The 15,684-nt window shown below is 43.9% G+C and overlaps 1 protein-coding gene across 5 annotated transcripts in view; it reads left to right on the top strand.

The window, feature by feature from the left end:
• Positions 1-15,684, top strand: part of LOC142559745 (protein YIPF1) — an 81,291-nt gene that overhangs the window by 48,262 nt on the left and 17,345 nt on the right. For 3 of the 5 annotated variants that reach the window (XM_075671340.1, XM_075671342.1, XM_075671343.1), the window contains exon 6: positions 1,910-2,064. In XM_075671340.1, the coding sequence (XP_075527455.1) occupies positions 1,910-2,064 (155 nt within the window). Of the gene's footprint in view, positions 1-1,909; positions 2,065-4,548; positions 4,649-15,684 lie in introns of all 5 variants that reach the window. The other 2 variants (XM_075671341.1, XM_075671339.1) reach the window with 1 other exon arrangement.

The following is a 15,684-nucleotide window of genomic DNA, read 5'->3' as shown; positions in this document are numbered from 1 at the left end:
TGGGATACGAGTTGAGGGGAAACACTACAACTTGAGTGGAGGGTTATGTTTAATAACTTTTAGCTGTACGGTGCACTGACATAAAATTCTTGTGAAAAAGCATTACTTGAGAGATATGCTCTATATTTAGTTGATATTCGTATGTACAACAAAAATTGTTTCAGAAACCTTTTAATAGATGGTACCAAGTAAAAACCCTTAGTAAATTTCATTAACAAGCTTATAGGGACTGTAATGACTTATAGGGACTGTAACTCTTTAAATGACCAATCAGCTACAAATATTGGTTGCAGTTTGCATGGGAAAAGGTTAAATTCATCATACCTAAAATTCACATTTACATCCTCCTGACGCCTTCATGTGCTGTGTGCCAATTTGTGGATGTGACCTGTTTTATTGAGATAGCTATTATATGGACACTTCAAGCGAATTTTTGCCGTCGCCAAATTCACCGCCATTGTCATAAGGTTTTGTATGAAGTCCAAGTGAAATTAGAATGCAGCTGCATGCCCTATGCTGTGGGGCAAGGGAATTTGTGCAAGCGTGAGCTGAGAAGGATGGTGACTTGATGCAGCAGCGTCTTTTTGGATGCACAAGGGAAGAAGGCAGGAAAGGTGCGCGCAGCCTTCTTGCGCACGCAAGGTGGTGAGTGGTGGGAAGGGGGTGGGGGAGGCCAGGTTAGCATGCATCTTCAACTGTGGCTGGGACTGCACCTGGCGCAGCCGTGCACTCCCTGTATTGATGGTAATCTGCAGTGGGATCGAACACTAGACAACCTGAGATAGCCGATTGCTTTGTGTGTGCTGTGTTCTCTTGTGCCTAGTTCACTTCAAGAGTCAGAATGAAGGGAAATTTGTTCGCTGCTGCTGCCACTCTTCATCAAGCCAGTGTTCTGACAGTGAGTGTCCGCGGTCATCAAGTGTGATGCATTCATGTTTGTGTGTGCACATGTAGCACCATGCTTCTTAATTTATTTAGTATGCAAATTTTTACAGCACTTTATACTGCTGATAAAACCATTAACCTTACTTTGTGTAGCTGTCTAATAATTTGCAATTGCAGTCAATAGTTCACCTTTTGGATGAAACTGATTTTTTTTTCTTTGCCTGTTCTTTGAAATGGTGGCCAATAAAAAGCAGCAGTCATTTAGCATCAGGTGAACCCCAGCATGTGCATTATGCCTTCATTTCTCCACCAATGTGCTTTGTACTGCTACAGTTGACCACTTTACTGAAGGAACTACCATGTTTGATGAGCCATTCAGTGTGCTGCATTCTGGTAGCACTGTAGAAAAAAAAAATGCTTTTCTGTAATGCTTGCAGTCAAATATAAATTGTGCATGTGCTTCAACTCTATGATATAATTGTTTAATGTGATAACAGAGCATTATTGCTTGCACAGTATATAAATATTAATTATGATGAGTAATTACGATGAGTCATCAGAAAATACACAAAGTGCCATCCTACCATCTTGTATTTCTTGCAGTGGAGCGTAAATTACCTTAAAATATTTTTTTGTATATTGGACACATTTATAGAGCAGGCATCATAACTCACGCCTGAAAGGGCTAACAATAGTTCTATTTAATGACTGCCAGCTGCAAAGATGTGTTTATACACTACTGCAGCTATGGAGGATCTGCAAACAATATCTACATAGAAGACTTGTGTGCATGACCCAGGACTGCAAATACATTTGCATCATTTCCCATAGCCATTTCAACATCTTTGCACATGGAGGTTTAGAAGCCTTGCATTGCCGTCTGTGCCTCACTTTGCAGCCCACAACGAATGCAACAAGCAACAGGTCAATGACAGTCAGCATTCAAGGCTTTACCTGTTATGAAATACTTGTAGGAAGATGCATCCATGCTGTGTCATTGTGCATCCATCTCTTCTTGGTGCAGTGTCATTTGCATCGACGGCAATCATGGTGTACATGTTTATGGTGCCACTGGTGCTGTGGGCGGTGCTCAAGTACCGCAAGGTGGAGTCTCGCTACTCCCTGTTGGAGACCCTCTGCCTATATGGCTACTCCCTGGCCATCTATGTGCCCATCTCTGTGAGTAGTGCTTTTCATCATCAGGCTGCCAAAGCAAAGAGAACTAAAGAATGAGTTTGGGTTTGCTACAAAAAACAGGTATTGCATGTAGGTAGTCAAAAAACTATCAGTATAGCTGTGACACTGTAGCCCTTATCAGACCAACATCCGCAACAATGTTTATGAAGAATGCAGGATGCCCTACCAACATACATTTGCTAGGATCTCAAAGAATAGCATGGCAATCTACACAGAAGTACCCGTGGAAAGCACGAACTTACCCTTATTGTACCCCAGGCTAGAACTATCACTTATCAATTTTCATTTTTTCCTAGAACAATAAGAGAATGGAACAGGCTTCCACAAGAGGTAACGAACACGCGTACTGTCGACTCTTTTTTATCGGCTATTTCTCATTTGTGAGCGAAGCACGCAATTCCTTTCGTACGGAATTTTTATCCAACTCGTGTCATTAGTTTCAGAGATATTGTTCTGCGCAGTAACGTACAAGTATGATCTGTGTTGCACTGTGTGTGAGCTTGCTGTCTTCGAATTTTATTTTGGCATTTTCTTTGCTTGTACAGTATCCCTTTGTATTTTCTATGTACCACTCCTGCTTTGGCTGCCAAAAAGCAGCTGGCAGTATCTTCAAATAAATAAATTATGTGATGTTTAAAGGGACCAACAACCACCCAGAATGGGTCATGAGATGTTGGTGGAAATAAAAAGACTATGATTTATAGTGATATATTTAAGCATGCTGTTCACAATTTAAGCAGAAATTCTAATTTTTAATTTGTCACAGAGAGTAAAAAGAAATGCTAGGTTGAGTGGACTGGTGATGGAACCTTGGTACTTCAGCTGTAGTCAATGTGATTACTGTATGTAAGCCAAAAGTGCTGCATAGTTATTGTTTAAAATCTCAATGTTTATGTTACATGTGCATGTGCGCTTTATTCCATTTGTATTACGAACTAAAAGAAAGTTCATGCTAACGAGCACCGCTGCTAACATGCACCACGAGGGAAACGGCAGACCCGTGGTGACCCTCATTGCATGGCGACACGTATGAGTGCTCTCGTATGCGTGGAAGTTGACGAGTGGGTACCTCAATTTTGCGGTCTCTTGATACAAAATGCCATTGACTAATTGTGCGGTAAATGGGTGCCAGCACTACAGTGCATATTAGGTTGGTTTGATTCATGGAAGGTGCACGCACCTCAAATGAAAAGCTTTAGGCGGTGCCGGTTGTGGTGCGTCAGGCTGCACCTACCTGCTGCAAAGGTTCAAAGGTGCGCTGCACCATGACAGCACCTTGCCTTGCATCCCGTGCGATCGAAGTCTGTGATGCAGAGTGCACTGCTGCACCTTGGAGCATCGAGGGTGTAGGTGCAGAATACCATGAATAGGTGCTCAAGAATAAACCTAATAGCACATCTGGCACAAACAAAAAACTTCTATGTAATCGAAGTGGTTGGACAGGGAAGCTATTATTGGAGAAATAATTCGACATTTCGGAAAATAAAACTGCAGGAACATTAGCTTAATTTGTTTATTTGATAGTCTAGATATCTGTAAAATGAATTCTTTCATTTACCTGTGAACATGTTGATATTCTGGCAACTGTCATGCGTTTGCAGCTTCTGATGGCATAAACCACGACCCATTCCACATGTCTGCTTTTGTGGTTGATGATGTTGGTTTCATTGACAGAGCCAATGCTTGTTGGCTTTGTATGAAACACAAACAGTGGTTTGCTGAAAATAAATGACATGGCGTAATAGCAGAACAAACAAATCCTCTAAACTGTCTAAACTACTTTCACTCTCGAAAAGCACTGGTTAGTGTGAGTGGTTAAATTGAACAATGGTGATGGATTGCCATTGGCACCAGTAGATACTGCATCCGCTTCTTTCCTTCTGTGTGCTCCCTGGGGTATAAAAATGTTATTTCAGGTGATCATGACCAGTGTTAAATTTGAAAGGCACTCATCTTTCTAGAATTGTTTAATAGGTATATATTGCATTGATTGTACCATGTGCATAAATTGTGTGGTGAGTTAGGCATAACCTTCATGCACAGGAGACAACAGTGGTGAAAATCTATAGACTATAGACTTTTGTTAATCTGACTCTTATTTCTTCGAGTGTTCAGTTAATTTGATCCCACCCAAAGGCCCCATACGACGTCCATGCATTTCTGTGGGCCCAAGCTTTCGTTATTTTAATCCTAAAATTAGCCTTCATCGAATAATTCGAACTTGACCAGTTAGCAAGCATGTGCCTGACCGCTATAGTGACCCCAATAGTGACCGCTTTAGCAGCAGCATCTGTCTCGGTGTAGCTTAGGAGACAGTGAATACATTGAACACACTTCATCTCCAATCGAAAACGGCTATTTTCAGCCTGCCTTAGGAATATTTTCAAGCAATATCGTAGTCCAGAATATCTGATTATGGAATTGACCTAATTCTAATGCATGCCTTTTTTTTTTTAATTGTGATAGGACTTATATGGGCACTCCAAGCGCATTTCTGCCATCACCATGAGGTTCCGCATAAAGTCTAAGGCCGATAACACCGTTGCTGCACGCCCTACGCTGCATTGTGAGTGAAAGCATGCTGAGGGGAGAAGACGATTGCAACTCAATCTCGCCTGCCTGAAAGGGACGGAAGCGCAGAGAAGCGCGTCATCTCCCATGCCGCGCAACGAGCCCAACGTTGTGAGGCAAGGGGGGGGGGGGCTGCATTGGGGAAAGAGTCTATATGCATGGTGGTGGTGGAAAACATTGATTAAATACTTGAGCCTTATATACAAGCTACGAATGGGTTGGCTGTAGATCTCCTAGGGTGGCTGGGAGCTTGTGACCCTCAGCGACTCTCAAAGCCCAGCCCACCAGCTGCTTTTGCGCAGCCGGGTCGGAACTAGACGCCGCAATACCCCATTAAATGTAGAGAATATTGTTACGTGCTATTTCCGCGCACTGCCAAGCATGGACGAGAAAGACGGTGAAGACAACGATCAGAGTAGCGCTCGTGTTGTTGTTCTGCCATCTAGCCTGCAGCCGTCTCTGTCTCTATATGTTTTATAAAAACAATTTCTTATCCCTTTTGGCTGCTCTCATCCCTGTGGCAATATGATGGAAGTCTGCTCTGGAGGCACCGCATGGGGTGCGTTACGGTGAATATAGACCTGGGTGTATTAGAGCTAAGTGAGCTGGGAATAGGAATGTGCAGGATTGGAGCTGCTGCCAGGTCACTTGTTCGACATTGGTGAGCGACTTATAGGGAGGTAGATACTGGAAGCGCTGCTCCTGATAATGTAGAGTAATTTTGTTTATTATATGTGACCAGGCAATCTTTGGGACTGTAGCCGGCCCTGCCCATTTAATGGTGTATCCACACGACGGACGGCTGCGCGAAAATCAATTCCGCGGATGGTTAATCCGCCGCTGGTCCAGCTGCAAAGCACATCCAGACGACGGACAGGGTGAGCACACGACCGCGTCGGAAAAATAAACATGGCGGCACTGCCCAAAGTGGCTGCCATCCGCCTCGAACCTATCAACTGGTCGTCCTTCACAATGTGGCCCAAGCATCACAAACTGATGCTTGTATTTGCTTTACATTTGTGTCCAGAAGCTTCGACAGCAAAGTATTCATGATGCCTGGCCACCGTTTCCGAAGGCCATACTCAGATTCTTGGGGTGTAGCAAACCAGCTACCAGAGTGGCAGTATTGGTTGAACATGGCCTCGAAGACTTTGCGGCCGCCCGAGCACATCTCAATGGCCATAAGTTGCAAATGTTTTCGCTTGTTTCTACTCTCTCTAGATAGTGCCATCGCTGTAATGAAGACTAGGTCATATTTGTTTTTCGCTCTGAATGAACATGGACATCGAAAGAAAACGACGGTTGGCTGCAACAGCTGTTGTTTTGTCCGAATTGTATGATGGCGAGTACTTGTTAAATCGAAAGAGGACCATAAGGACTATATTGCCAAGAAGCATCTGGGTATGCAAAACCACTTGTACCAGGAGATGTTGGCCAGTGACGTTGAGGAATACCGGAGGCTGCTTCGAGTGACAAGAGAGCAGCTTCTTCAGTTGCTGTCGCGTGTCATCGTATAGGAAGGCAGGACAACGTGATGCGGCGAGCAGTACCAGCGAAACAATGCCACTCCGGGCAAGAGCCTCACGTTTGTGCATTGTTGGCAGACTTATAGAGCATCCTAGGCTAAATCCACAACATTTTGAGCATCCTAGGCTAAATCCACAACATTTGACCGCCAGAATCCGTATGCGAAAAATAGCTCGGCATTTTCTGTCCGTGGGGGTTGTGGACGACGCACGGATGGCATGAATCTGTGACGTGTAGTCACGTGATGCGCCATCCCTCGCGGGAATGATGGATTTAGTCCGTCGTGTGGATCCACCATAACATGCGCTCGAGCAAAGTGATGGGCCACTTCGTCCTCAGGGTTGCCCATGTGTGCCGGTACCCAGAGGAGCTGAATTGGTCTAGAAGGGGGCCTCGAAGAATTGAGAATTTGGAGGGCTAGCTTATGTAGCTTGTCCTTTGAATAGTTCCGTATCGCTGTTTCGTATTAGTGCGGCAGTTGTGGAAGAGATAGTGAGGGCCATGGCAGCTTCTTCTGCCTCCAGTGAGGAGTGAGCTTGCGTTGTGCCTTACCATGTTAGAGACAACGCTTAGCGCGAAGGCATTGTGTTGAGTGTATTGAGCGGCTTCCGATCCAGTGTTGTGCAGGTGGTGCTTGTGTAGGACTTTTGCCTGGGCTTCTTTCCGAGCTTGGTGATGGACCAGGTGTGCATTCTTAGGTAGCAGATGAATTGTGGGAAGATCCGGCACTTCTTTAGGGATGGGATACATATTGAGAACTGGTGGTGGTATTGTGGGGTTGAGCCCCAAGGTAGTGAGAATGTGCTGGCCTGTGTGGGTGGAAGTCTAGCTGCATCCGTGGCTTGTAGCTTTGTGCATGCTCTGTGTTCTCAGTGCTTGCTTTGCATTGAAGTGATAGACAGCATAAAGATCACTTCACTTGCTGCTACTGCTGCATTTCCTCACGCCAGCGTTTTGACAGCAAGTGTCCATGGTGTAGGATTCGTCGGACAATCTCGCCGCTGCCACCATTTGTTAGAGTTGTCGGACGATCTACGAGCTGTAGGCTGATCTCACCACTGCCATTAAGATGTAAGATTTGGCAGTCGTAGCTGTAGAAAGGAGCTTGACTCTTCGTCGGGACTTAGGAAAGCAGGATTTATTTACATTATTTACATCTTAGACAAGAGATACATCGACAGTCTAGCGTGACTCCCAAATGGAGCCCGGAAGACGAGCATACAGCAAACAGCTTACAAGCACACAGCTCATGAGTACATTTCGAGCACGACAACGAGCACACTCTAGCAGCCGACAATCGCTGCTTATAAGCACTCTGCTCGACGTCATAGTTCGACGTCATTGAAGATGACCCGCCCTTTTGGAGGAGGAGGAGGGCTCACATACACGTGCCGCACACACACACAGGTGTAATGGTCCGGAGCCGACGTCAAAGAGGCTTCATAGAACTCTGAGCCGTCCCGGGTAGCGCACCCAGGTAGCACATTGTCTTGCATCTTGGTCAGTGCGTGGTAAGGAGCTTTCGTCGGCATTCCCGCGGCAACTCCCCCACTCATAGCAGAACAGGGCAGCGTTGTCGTGTTGCGCACAAAGCCTGCTTCATCGAACTCGGAGCCGTCCCGGGTGGCGCGCCCGGGTAGCACATTGTCTGGTGTCTCGAAAAGCGCATGGGGAGGTTCCGCCAATTACCTCCCCTCGAGAACTCCCCTGAGCTGACCCCTCGCCACGTGGCTGCCGGTTATCCGCAGTTCTCTAAAGTGCGCCACCGTCCCGGTTGGATCGGAACACGTGCAGCGGGCTGAAATAGCTGCAGGCCGATCCTAACAGCTCCTCCATGGCCCGGAAAATCTCGCCTGGCCAGTGCTGGTAACCGCTGGGCAGGAAGAGGATGGCTGGCGAGCAAGACAATGGCTTTGCTCTCTGTAACCCCTGCGCACTTGGAATGCCTTCAACCATCTCACAACAACTGGCACAGAAGAGTCGATCCTGGCAACACAATCCTACTCTGCATGCAAACGCCCGGAATCAGCGGTTAACCCACCAGGCTTCCTATCAAAATTTCCATGCACGCCACTCAACTGGGAATCCCAAGTTTTGCCCCAAAATTTTGTGCCGCCAAAGCGAGCGTTCACGTTCCTCTTGAGTTCGACCAAACCTGACCGTCGTGCTGCACAAGAGTAAAGGTTTACGCAGAACTGAACCGAAGGCTCTCAACTACCAATACCCGACCATAACTTCACGAACAGTCTGTTTTTACCCTATCACAGTGGCGTACTTATCTCACGTACTGTTGCCACTGAACAATCTGGCCAACTCCATAGGTACGTAATTACAAACGCGCTAGCTTTGTGGTCCCTATTCCGAACGCATACTTGCGTCTTACGCAAACGTTTCATTACACTTACTCACATTTGTTCCTTTAGTCCACACAGGACACGTTCCTTAAACAAACAACCAAACTTGCGTAACTTACGCAACACAGAGGAACCTTTAAAAAAATGCGTCTGCTAATAACTCGTTCTACGCATGCTCACTGAAGAAGTCAGAATACGGCTGCCCTCAACATACACGAGCAACCCACTCATAAATCTGCTTCCTTCCGCCCACACAGGACACGTGCTAATGGACCTAAGAGTTCTCTGTGCAAGTGATGCACTTTCTGAAAACCTATGTGCTTAAACTTAGGAAATAAAAGAAAACACATAAAAAAGAATGTTAACTAACACACACGCACATTACCATAGGCCTCTCAACGATAACCTTGACCTTCAGGTTACTCACACACACAAAAAAAAGAGCCTATCTACTCATTAATGAACATCTCGCAAGACTAAAGGTTTACCTAAAACGCATCTTTCCAATCTCGGAGCTTCTCGAACAAAAACACAAACAAAGCTCAAACCTTAAACACTGAAAGAAATCCTAGTCTCAAATCGTGAAAATTATCCAATGCTCAAAAATAAAACAAAACAGCACTTTTTACATCTACGGAAGCTCTCTTGGCCTCCCTTTTCAAACATTTTCGACTGACTCATACTTTTGAGCCGTACTCGAGGTGGTCGCAGTTCAAAAGCAATTCTGGCTACCTAGGAACAACGAAAGGGCTGAGTCACTATCAGCTCCCCCAAGACGTTACAGTCTCCTGCCAGTTTGCGTCCTGGCGCCCCGCTTTCAACATGAACTCGATTGACTGCGTCGCTACTTCCTATCACCTCGTTTCGTCTTGCCACCTTGCGCTCCCTCGCCCTACACGCTGAGCTTCGAAAAGAACGACGGAACGACGAGGAATTTAACTGCCCCGTGCCCTTTGTCTGCGTCTGTGCAGAACGTGCTTCTCGGTCTCCTTTTGACCTGTGGCTCGAACGTTCTTGATGCGCGCACGTCGTCAGTGACGACTGCATCTTTCTTCTCCTCGCGCCCTGCCCTTTTGGGTCTCTCGCCATCTTTGGCTGCGCTACAGTAGTCACCGTCTTTCTGTCTTTATCGCACTTCTTTTTATGGTGCTTTCTCTTTGAAGTCTCTTTCATGCCGTCCTCTGGTGCCTCGTGCTGGCCGGTACACATTTCGTCAGCCCGGATCGGTCTCTTACCCGCACAGTCTGAATGATTCTTAACTAACTCATCGCTCTCGTGGCTACCTAGACTGGCGGAGAGCTGCACCGATCCCTGGACAATGCAGTGGTCTTCCCTTGAGCTACGGAGCTCGCATTCCTGCGAACTACTCTCAACTGCATCGTCCAGCTCGCACATCACTTCGGCACGCAGATCCGACTCGACATGGGTGCTCGTGTCTGTCGGTTCAACAGTACCCTCTACCTCGTTAGCAACCTCGCTAACATTACAAGCGACACACATGCGCGGTAACTGTGCCAATTTGTTCGCAGCTGGCCTAGCTGTCTCTACAGTCCTTTGTTGGCACAGCACCTCATTGCTTTCACTCTGGCCTTTAACGGCCCCTGCTGCCACTAAGGCATCGTTAGTGGCTAACACTTTGAGTTCACTTCTGAATGTGCTGCTAATCTCGCAGATGCTACTCCTTCTCTCAGCTTTCGACTGAAATCTGCTGTCTACTTCTTCCCCCTTTCGCTGCATCCAGCCTACAGATTTCTCAAGCAGCTTTTGACTTTGCTCGATTAACTGCTCAAAACCTTCAATCTCTTTGTTCAGTGCATCAATGTACTGCCTCGTAACTTCTCTTAGGCCTTCTTCCTGCGAAACCCCTTTCAGTTTCTGCCTAGCTTCTTCCTGTTTTTGCCTAAATTCATCCTGTTCTTGCCTAATTGCTTCCTGTTCCTGTTTATTGCTTAGAATTTGGTTACCCATTTGTTCGATGAATTTCAAATCATTGTTACTTTCTAGAATGGTTTTACGAATCTCTGATTCCTTCAAGTCCTCCTCTACGTTTACCTCGATCTCTTCGCACAACTACAACAAGTCAGCCCTCGTCAAACACATTAGGACCATGGTCGCTACTTTAAGCTTTGGCTCTGCTGTCACACAATACTTACTGCGATACCCATACAAATCAGAATACAAGTAAAAAGATCCCCAGTGAATCAAATCCAAAAACACAGAGAAATTGAAGCCTGGTAAATCTTACAGCCAAACCAAACGCTTACCCACTGAAGCAGCACCATATCACCAGTCCTTCTCTGCCGTACCCAGTCAGTTGCAAGAGGTGCTCAATCTCAAGTCGCCTCCAACTTGATCAGGATACCGGTCGGTCATCATGTGCCAACGTCCGTCAGCTGCTGTTGCTGTCTCAGATTCGTAGGCCGATCTCACCGCTGCCACCATTTGTTAGAGTTGTTGGACGATCTACGAGCTGTAGGCCGATCTCACGGCTGCCATTCAGATGTAAGATTTCGCAGTCGTAGCTGTAGGAAGGAGCTTGACTCTTCGTCGGGACTTAGTAGAGCAGGATTTATTTACATTATTTACATCTTGGACAAGAGATACATCGACAGTCTTGCCTCTAAAACTATTGCCTCTAAAATAGAATGTCCTATCTCTGTTAAAGATATTGACGTCATTCATCGTGTTCCGTTTGCTTCTGAGACAAAACACTTGCTTGTCCGATTCCACTCTCGAGCCTTGCAAACCGAGTTCATCAGCAAAGCGCGAAAGGCACGCCTTAACACTAGCGACATTGGATTCGGCAAAGCACGAGGTAAAGCTTTTTTCGTAAATGACCACCTCACTCCACAGAATAAGCAATTATTCAGCAAGGCCTTGCAACTGAAGAAAGAAAAAAAGTGGCTTTTTTTGTGGACCGATGACTGCGTCATCAAGGCGAGGCAATCTACTGACAGCAAGGTGTTTCGCATAAGGACTGACGCGGACCTTGCGATATTCAGTTAAACTGACAAATCTTTTCCTTTTTTTTTTTCCTCGATTCCTCTTATCCTGATCTGATTGCATGTCGTACATTTCGGTTAACGATATTCAATCCTATTTTTCGGATAACTATCATTCAGCGATCCATTTTAATTCACGTAGTCTTAGAAAACATTTCTGCGATTTTCAGAGTCTATTAATTTCTTGTCTTCATTCTTTCTCAATTATATGTGTTTCTGAGACATGGCTGAGTGATTTTGACAAAAATCTTTATGGTTTTCCATCATACAATTCAGAATATTGCAATCGCATTTCATCACAACATGGTGGCTCAGCTATGTTTATTCGGTCCGACATTAGATACAAGCGTAGGCTTGATCTTCACTTAAATATCTGTGATTGTGAGTCCGTGTGGATTGAGGTTGATCATTCTGTAATGGGCAATGATAGTCATATTGTCTTTGGTACCATCTATCGATCACCACATTCGCCAATTCCTGCTTTTTGTGAAGCCCTTGACACTATTCTTGACCTTCTTTCAAAAGAAAAAAGGTCCGTTGTCATCTTGGGTGACATTAACATTAATTTACTTGATGCTTCCTCCTCTTATCTAACTCAGTATATCAGCTGTTTCCAAGGTTATGGTCTTGAATCTCTACTCTCCCTTCCCACCCGTTGCACTAATACTGGTTTAGGAACACTTATTGACCATGCTCTTTCGAACCTTCTTCATCCTCCCTCCGCATTCATTCTTCAAAGCAATATTACTGATCATTTCCCAGTTGCACTTTTCTTTGAGAACAGTCCTCGCACAAATAGTGTAAGCTTTGTTAAAAAGAAGTTTGATCACGACAAATTCATAGAAATGGTATCTAATTCCGATTGGTCTTGTGTCACTTCAATGAATAATGCTGAATCAGCATACACCGCTTTCATTTCTACAATATCCAATTGCGTATCTTCATCGACAACATGTGTACAGTGCCATAAACGTTATTCTTCCCCTAGAAACCCATGGTTAACAAAAGGATTACTTAATAGCCTGCGTAAGAAAGATAACCTATATAAAAAAACAAAAAGACAGCCATTTAATGTGCATCTACTTGACCGTTACAAGCAATATTGCAACACACTTAACACACTAATGAAGAATGCCAAAAAGCGCTATTATCAAAACGAAATTAATTGTACTGGTTCAGATATTAAAAAACAATGGCGCTTGATCAATTCCTTTCTCAATAAAACCATTAACCCGCCTATAGCCAACATTAATCATGAAGGATCTGTTATATCTAACCCACTAGATATCGCCAATGCATTTAGTGACTACTACTCCTCTCCCATACCCGTTCCAGCCAGTACGCATGACGAACTTGATCATTGTGGTCACTCATTTTTTCTTTTTCCTGTTACCCCGGATGAGGTAAGAAGAACAATTATTAGTATAAAGTCCTCTAGCGCAGGTATCGATAATATTTCTGCTAACCACGTGAAAATGATTGTTGATCATATTGCGGATGTGCTCACCTACATAATCAATCTAATTTTTGAAACCGGCGTATTTCCCCATGAGTTAAAGATGAGTAGGGTAATCCCGGTATTTAAAAAAGGTGACAGATGCTTAATTTCTAATTATAGACCAATATCAGTTCTCCCCTTTTTTAGCAAAGTAATTGAAAAAATAATACATGTTCGCCTGTCTAGCTACCTGACGAAATTTAATCTACTTCATCCGAAACAATTTGGGTTTAGACAAGGGTATTCGACTAACCTAGCCCTCATTTACTTCACAGAAAAATGTAAACTAGAAATTGACAATGGTAACTTCGTTGGTTCTGTTTTTCTAGATTTTACTAAAGCTTTTGATACACTAGATCATGACATTCTTTTTTCTAAACTTGCATCTTATGGCATTATTGGCAACTCTCTCAATCTTTTCCGTAGTTACTTATCTGATCGTGAGCAATTAGTATCCATCTCCGGCATTTATTCCACAAAAAAAATTATTAACATCGGCGTTCCGCAAGGCTCAATTCTAGGCCCGCTTTTATTTTTACTATACATTAATGACATTCCACAGTGCCTAACCGCATTATCAGAATGCATCTTATATGCTGACGACACGACTGTCTTATGTTCAAGTAATTCTCTAAGCAACATTTCAACAACCCTTAACGCTGAACTTACTAACGTTAGCGCATGGTGTGCTAAAAATAAGCTTTTGATAAATCCCTCGAAAAGTAAGTTCTTAATTTTCTATTCCAGGTCAATAAATAACGCGCAAGTTATGCCCCTATTTATAAATACACATCCTATTCATCTGTCAGATCAATGTTCCTTCCTTGGTATCAAACTTAATTCCCGCTTAAAATTTAATTTGCATATTAATGAGCTACAGCGGAAAACTTCCTATGGTATTAGGGTATTACTAAAAGCTAGATGTTACTTTGACTTGACTACTTTGGTAACCTTATACTATGCATTCATTCACAGTCATCTAAATTATTGTATTGCTTCCTGGGGTCAAACATATCATTGCCACCTTTCTTCCCTCCAACACGTACAGAATCAAGCCATTCGCATTCTCACCTGGAGCAACCGACGTTCACATGTCACTGATATGTACCGGGAACTGCACATACTGAATATTGACAATCTAACCAAATTTAATGTCTGCACATTTGCTTACCAAACAGTTAAAGACCATAACCTTCTCAACTTTGTTCTTATCCGACACCTTACTAACTCAAATATTACGCGCTTTTCCTCCAATAACAATTTTATACTCCCTAAGGTACGAACTAACTATGGTTCACAAAGAGTAGCATTTGTTTTAATCAAACTTTGGAATTCATTGCCTTTTAACATTAAATGTGCCTTTTCTATATCATCATTCAAACATCAGCTTCGCAATCTCATGTTTAACCTATAGCTCCGTTTATTGAATATGTCTTTTAAAACACAACTTCAGTTCTGTCGTTTCTAATACTGTTTGCCTCGTTTCTTACTTCTGCTTAAGCCTCATCCCTACAGTTTTATATTTTCCATTGTATTATTCTTTTGCATCATTATGTATTTGCATTTGTATTTGCATTTTTGTATTTTTTTTTCCTCGCTGCCTTTTTGCTGCCAAGTAGTATTAGCTTTTTTAACATTATAAAAGGTCCCCCTACAGTGTTTACACTATGGGACCTTTTTCTGTACTAAATACCAATATTTTTGTATCTGCACCATGTATTCAATAAACTTCAAACTTCAAACTTCTAGCGTGACTCCCAAATGGAGCCCGCAAGATGAGCATACACCAAACAGCTTACGAGCACACAGCTCACGAGTACATTTCGAGCATGACAATGAGCACACTCTAGCAGCCGACAATCGCTGCTTATAAGCGCTCTGCTCGACGAAGAGAACTTCCCTGAGCTAACCCCTCGCCGTGTGGCTGCCGGTTGTCCGCAGTTCTCGCCACCGTCCCGGTTGGATCGGAACACATGCAGCGGGCTGAAGTAGCTGCAGGCCGACCCTAACAGCGGTCATCAAGTGTGATGTGTTCATGTTTGCTGTGTGCCCTGACAGTATGCTCGTTAAGTTAGTTAGCAAGTGAATGCTTATGATTGATACGGCCAATAAAACAACTATCCTTGCTTCGTATGATTGTCTGGTAATTTGCTATTGCAATCGATGCTTTACCTTTCAAGCAAAACTGTGCTTTTATTTTGTCAGAAATATTGAGCCGTAAATTGCCTTTGCGGTGTTTGTATCCTTTACTGCACAATATGGTTGTATTGCATCGAAGCTGATTTATGAACTGGCCGCCATTGTGCAGCACGTATTAGACCCTTGTCCATTTCTCTTGCTAAAAAATTGGGTGCGCATAAGATTTCTTTGTTTAGGAGCTTTAATGCCATTTCTATGTTAGTTTTCTACTTTGTGCTCATATAAAGTGGCAACATGGTTGATTCTGGAATGTGTTGAAATCAGGCAAATACTGCCAAATGAATCAGCATTGGGTTTTGATGTTTTTTCTGCACCTTATTTAATTCTATCAATTTTTTTGGTCCAGTCAGGGTCTAATTAATGGAAGCCCAAAATAGCTTGTTGTTGGGTTAGTTGGTTCCTGGCCTGTGGAGGTTCCTGACCACCTGGCATTCTCACAGCTCATCTAAAC

This window comes from Dermacentor variabilis, chromosome 10 (genome assembly GCF_050947875.1).
Source record: "Dermacentor variabilis isolate Ectoservices chromosome 10, ASM5094787v1, whole genome shotgun sequence".
In the NCBI taxonomy this organism is placed as follows: domain Eukaryota; kingdom Metazoa; phylum Arthropoda; class Arachnida; order Ixodida; family Ixodidae; genus Dermacentor; species Dermacentor variabilis.
Note: the sequence above shows the minus strand (reverse complement) of the source record. Positions and strands in the feature narration are given on the sequence as shown.